Source organism: Trichechus manatus, unplaced genomic scaffold (genome assembly GCF_000243295.1).
Source record: "Trichechus manatus latirostris isolate Lorelei unplaced genomic scaffold, TriManLat1.0 scaffold00104, whole genome shotgun sequence".
NCBI classification, from domain to species: Eukaryota; Metazoa; Chordata; class Mammalia; order Sirenia; family Trichechidae; genus Trichechus; species Trichechus manatus.
This window is the reverse complement of record NW_004444040.1, coordinates 1573490-1579693: the sequence shown is the minus strand read 5'-3', so window position 1 is coordinate 1579693 and position 6204 is coordinate 1573490. Positions and strand designations below refer to the sequence as shown.

Here is a 6204-nt window from a genome sequence, read left to right as displayed (position 1 = left end):
CCAAGAAATTTGGAAGACAGCTACCTGGCCAACTGACTGGAAGAGATCCATATTTGTGCTCATTCCAAAGAAAGGTGATCCAACAGAATGTGGAAATTATCTAACAATATCATTAGTACCACACACAAGCAAAATTTTGAAGATCTTTCAAAAGTGGTTGCAGCAGTACATCAACAGGGAACTGCCAGAAATTCAAGCCAGATTCAGAAGAGGATGTGGAAGGAAAGATATCATTACTGATATCAGTTGAATCTAGGCTGAAAGCAGAGAATACCAGAAAGATGTTTACCTGTGCTTTATTGACTGTGCAAAGAAATTTGACTGTGGATCATAACAAATTATGAATAACATTGCGAAGACTGGGAATTCCAGAACACTTAATTGTGCTCATGTGGAACCTGTGCATAGACCAAGAGGCAGTCATTCAAACAGAACAAGGGGATACTGCATGGTTTAAAGTTAGGAAAGGTGTGCATCAGGGTTGTATCCTTTCACCATGCTTATTCAATCTGTTTGCTGAGCAAATAAGCCAAGAAGCTGGACTATATGAAGAAGAACATGGCATCAGGATTGGAGGAAGACTCATTAACAACCTGCGATACGAAGGTCACACAACCTTGCTTGCTGAAAGTGAAGGGGACTTGAAGCACTTACTGATGAAGATCAAAGACTACAGCCTTCAGTCTGGATTACACCTCCACGTAAAGAAAACAAAAATTCCCACAAGTAGACCAATAAGCAACATCATGATAAACAGAGAAAAGTTTGAAGTTGTCAAGGACTGGATTTCATTTTACTTGGATACACAGTCAATGCCCATGGAGGCAGCAGTCAAGAAACAAATGACATATTGCATTGGCCATATCTGCTGCAAAAAGACTTTTTTAAAGAGTTAAAAAGCAAAGATGTCACTTTGAGGACTAAGGTGTGCTTGATCCAAGCCATGGTATTTTCTATTGCCTCGTATGCATACGAAAGCTGGACAATGAATAAGGAAGACCAAAGAAATAGCGCCTTTAATTATGATGTTGGTGAAGAATACTGAATATACCATAGACTTCCAGAATAAAGAACAAATTTGTCTTGGAAGAAGTACAGCAAGAATGCTCATTAGAGGCAAGGATGGCAAGACTTTGTCTCAAGTACTTAGGACATGTTATCAGGAGGGACCAGTCCCTGGAGAAGGACAACATGCTTAGTAGAGAGTCAGTGAAAGAAGGAAGACTCTCAGTGAGATGGATTGACACAGTGGCTGCAAGAATGGGCTCAAGCATAACAACGATTGTGAGGATGGTGCAGGAGTGGGCAGTGTTTTGTTCTGTTGTACATAGGGTCACTATGAGTCGGAACCAACTCATCGGCACCTAACAACAAAAACAACACAGATTTACACAACCTAATCCTCAAGACCTTGGCTACTTTAGCACCCCATCCCCCAGACATCATGGTGGTCCCTCTCATTGATGTTATGCTGCTTATCCTGGAGAACTGGAAGGGGCAAGAATCTTGGGTGTCATGGTAAAACATCTACACCTGACTGGGGACATGAATCCTGGGCAAATGGCTCACTCAGTGAGGTTCCTGGGTGTTGGCATGCCTCCTCTTCCTCAAGCAAATCACAAATTGCACCTGTGTACTGATCTACTCTCTTTGCCCCAGTGCACTGAAAGCACAGTGGGACACCTCAAATCTTGGCAAGAGCACTTACATTTGAGTATCCTGCTTCAATGCATTTAATTGGTAACCCCCAAACTGAACACCCTCTAGTGGGGCCTAGAGAAAAGGAAGATTCTCCGGGTGGTCCCGGCTGCAGCAAGTATGATTTTCGTTAACTCTGGCTCTTGCAACCCGGTAAAGCTCACATTGTAGCGACCCAAACCCTGTTTGGAACTCAAGGCAAGAATCAGAAGAGATCCTAGTGTTCTTTGAGCAAAGCCATGCCTATGAGGTAAACTATCCAGGTTCCTGCCAGAGATTAGACATTCTACCATGGGACACCACACTGCTCTGCAACTATGTGGTGGGATCTGACAGCCTGCCTGTGCACTCTGTGACCCATTAGAAGCAGGTACAGATGGGAATGGGCTTGAGCCAACCCTGAAGGTACCAGGAAGCTGCCTATTTGTGCCTATAGCAGCAAGACTGTGGGCAGAAAATACAAACATTGAAGCTTGGTTTGCATGACATACTGGCATCAGCTAACAGTGATTGGCTAGGGTGTTACAGTCCATGCAGGACCCTGAAGGACAGTAGTGAAGGGAAATCAGCCAAAAGGCAGAGCTCCCAGAAGATAGCAGTATCTCCTGTATCTGAAGAGACAGATGGACTGCATTAAGGACATACACTGGATCTTGGGCAAAGGGTCAGGAGCTTGGAAAGAAAAAAGCCTGGAAGATTGCGATGAAGTTGGGAAGGAGTACATTATGCAGAGCTGGGCCTCCTGGCACATGCCCAGTGTTCCATGTGAAAGCTCACCAAAGGCTTTCACCGCAGGGGGAATAGATGGTCCACTTTTCTTAACATGACGAAGCCCAAGGGGTGGACACAGTTGCCAAACCATGGCCCAATGTGATGCCCATCAGCTCACAACCCCAGTGATGCTGAGCATCTGAAGTTAGGGATGCACAGTGCTCTGACTGGGCTCAGTGCCAGGGAGGAGAAAACGCTAAACCAGCCTGAGGAGGGAAGCCATTACTCTCGGGGGTACAGGCACCACGCCACCAGGTCCCTCTGCCTGCTTCCTCACCTAGGACATGAGGGGTCATCGACATTCCCTAACAGAAATTTCATTTACTGGGGTTCCCAGGCCCTCCTTTTAATGTGGGAATCATGGGAAGAAGCTGGGATTCCCTTTTTCCCTCTGGTGGTATCTAGGCAAGTTCAAATGAATGTGTGGCGACGGTCAACAGCTTTGCTCAGAGACTCTACAACCCCATCTCAGATGTTGCTTGAGGGCCTGTGTCTGAATAGGGGCCATGGACCTATATGCTCACTTATTCAGCCTTCTAAACCTTAATCACAAACATTTCTGGTTTGCTTTTGGTCCAAGTGCTTGACCAGCCACACTGACGTTTGCACAGCTTTGGTCAACCGGGCCTCCCCTGCCATCTGCAATCTGGTGGATGGGCCGAGGGAGCTGGGAGTGTCAAGACAGGTATCAATCACTGAGGGAAGGAATGGGGTCTTCTCCTTGACTTCTGTGTCCTGGGACACACCAGACACTGGCTAGCAAAGCTCAGGATCAAGCAGGCATAGACACGTTGCCAATGGTTAGCTTGTGGCCCAGGTATTAGGTGAACTCTGCTCCTGACTGCAGCCCTAAATCCCTAGGTCAGGGGTCAGCAAATTTGTTCTGTAAAGAGCCATATAATAAATATTTTAGACTTTGTAGTGTTGCAACATCTCACCTCTGCCACTGTAGTGCAAAAGTAGTCAATGAATTTACACGCCTGTGTTCCAGTAAAACTTTATTTACAAAAGTTGGCAGTGGGCCAGATTTGGCTCATGGGCTGTAGTTTACTGCTCCTGCCATTGATAATAGGAGATGACCTGGCTGCCTGGGGACCGTAGCCCCTCCTCGGTGAGGTGGAAACCACTCTAGGGCATGTGCTATGCTGAGGGTCGTTGCTGAGGGCAGAACAGGGCCTGTGTTTGGGAGTTTCCGACCAAGTGGTGGGTGCAGCAGCCAGTGTGAGGACTGCACTGCAGCCGGCTGAGCTTCAGAAGAGACACCAACTGCTTTCCTTCAGATCAGGCCCAACTCTCTGATCCTCACACATACAGGGTCCCTGGGTGGGCACTGTCCTTCTGGGGCCCCTAGGATCCCTTGTGCTGTGGCCTGACCACCTGTCCTTCTCTGGTGATAGCCCAGTTGTAGCTCTTTGGCGAGTCCAAAGCTTCTTCCACTCGTGCCTCCAGGTTCTCTCGGGTGATGAAGTTTTTCGCCTCCTCCTGTTGGGAGAGAAAGCAGATGAATGGTAGCCCTAGAACATGCGCTGGCCCATCCATAAGGCCACTGGCCTTCACCTTCAGCCCCACTTAGGGAGAGGCTCCAGCTCTTCTTGGGGGACGATGGCCTGGAGTCCAGGTCCTCTTGAGTGCCCCAATGACCTTCCAGTGGAGTGCCATTGGCAGCCTTGCCACGTTCCTCTCTTGGCCAATCATCCCCAGACACCTCAGCCAGAACCCCAAGCACCAGCTGTGGCAATCTCATGTCCCACGGGTGAAATCAGTCCCTCACTGTTGCCTGGTCATCTCTTAATTTCTCTCAGACTCACTCTTCTACTTCTACTACTTTAATTAAAGCCTTATCCGTTCTTGTGGGATTTCTCCTTCACTGGTCTCCTTGATTTTAAGTCTCACATCTTCCAGTTCTACTTAACTCTTCAATAACTTTATCATCTGCAGGACTAAATACCAACTCCTTGTGGAAAGCAGTGGTCTCTCCCACAAACACTGGCTCACCATGGCTAGCCACCTCTCACCTCCATGCCTGACAGGCAGCTCCTTTTGCTCCTCCCCTAAATCCTCACCCACACTCTCTTAAGGCTCCAGGCTACGCTCTCTGAATGCACATAGCCAGTGCCCCACTTCGCCGTAACAAGACTTGTCCGCCACTCCAATCCGCCATCAGACGCGGCCCACCTGCAGCTGCAACACTTCCTGCTCCTTGAGCTGCATCCAGGCCTGCGTCTCTCGGGCCTGGCAGGCCTGCTCCTCCGCCCGCCGCCGCTCCTGCTCCTGCGCTTCCTGCTGCAGCCTCGCTATCCTGGGTGGAGCGAGAGGCCGAGACTGAGCGCGGCTGGGTCTCCCCTCGAGGGCCTGGCAGCCCGCCCCGCCTCCCGCCCCACTCACCGCAGCTCCTGCAGCCGCTGGTTTTCCGCCTGGTTCCAGGCCATCAGCTCCCGGTGCTCGGCGGCCTTCTCCTGGGCTCTGCGCTCGGCCAGGACCCCGACTCGGGCCTCGTACAGCTTCTTCCGCACCTCGGTCACAAACTCCAGCCTGGGGGGAGACGCGCCTACTGTCGACACCCTCTTCACCCCCCGCCCCAACAAACACCCCTGAGGGCGCGGGAGGCCATCACCTCACCCGCCGCCACCCACCTGAGGGCGCCCACGATCTGGCGATACTCCCGGTAACGCTCGGTCAGCACGAAGAACTCCGCAGGATCTACCGTAGGCGGGGTCGCCACGCGTCCGACCTTGGACTTGGCCGGCGGGTCGTGGCGGGTCTTGCGGCCGCGCGCGGGGAGCAACAGCAGGGCAGAAGGCCGGCACTGGGGCCGCGCGCCCAGGCCGCTGAGCGCGCGCAGCATGGCCGAGTCGGCTCACGGCGTCCGGCGCGCTGCCATGGCATCACCGTGACCCGGAAGCGGCCGCGGGGCACCATGGGACATGCAGTCCCTGGGTGCCGCCTTTCTAGAGTGTGGCCTTGTCCCTCGGTCGCCCTCTCGAGCTGCGCAGGTGGTGTTGCGACCCTATCAACCTTCACAGGCAGCCCCGCACCGCCGTCAGGCTCTAGCTGGGCCTGCCCTGCAGGCCCTGTCCTGTCCGGTCGCCCCTCTAGCCCCCATGCGGGAATGGTCTCAGGCGGGAGTGAAGAGAGGGAGGGGACGAAGGACAGAACTCGAGGCAACAGCTTCGGGGACCTCACTCTCATTGGAGGGTGGGTGGAGCGCGGCGCTCGGAGTCCAGTCTGCAGAGGGAGAGGGGCGGTCATTACCCGGCCCGCTCCGGCTGTGTGACCGCCGAGCTTCGGCGTGAGGTCGCTCCGTGTCTCCTCCCCTCCCCTGCTGTCCCGACCCGGCTTCCCCGAGCAGTTGCCGCCACCGGCCGCTCTGCCTGCTTCTAGGTCCTGTGGACACGCCCCGGCCCCCGAGAAGAGCGGCTTACTCGTTCCAGGGGAAACTCTGAGGACCCAGCGCGGACTCGTCCCCCGAGAAACCCTGAGAACCCAGCGTGGAAGCTTCAGCCCCCTGGACCTGCTGCGTTGCCCACCACAAATTATTCTAATATGTAAAATCCTGAGCTCACACCGACCTAAGTTAGGCGATGAGGCTTTGCCTTATAGGAAATAGACACTTGGTCCTTTAGTTACTGTACTACCCCCGTGCACTTAAAATACGTTTAATTTACAAAATAATAAGGCCTCTGTTAACACCTTTGTGGGCAGAGCCTGCCTTCTGCTATGGCCTTGGGGAGCTCT

General features: G+C 52.5%; 1 protein-coding gene across 1 annotated transcript; it reads right to left on the bottom strand.

Moving 5' to 3' along the window:
* Positions 1-3410: 3410 nt before the first annotated feature.
* MRPS26 (mitochondrial ribosomal protein S26) lies at positions 3411-5319 on the bottom strand. The gene is made up of 4 exons (XM_004383017.2): positions 5103-5319; positions 4855-5001; positions 4645-4768; positions 3411-3951 (listed from the first exon to the last, which is right to left on the bottom strand). Exons 1-4 carry the CDS (start codon positions 5312-5314, stop codon positions 3817-3819), a joined length of 618 nt encoding a protein of 205 aa, XP_004383074.1. The 5' UTR covers positions 5315-5319; the 3' UTR covers positions 3411-3816.
* Positions 5320-6204: the final 885 nt, after the last annotated feature.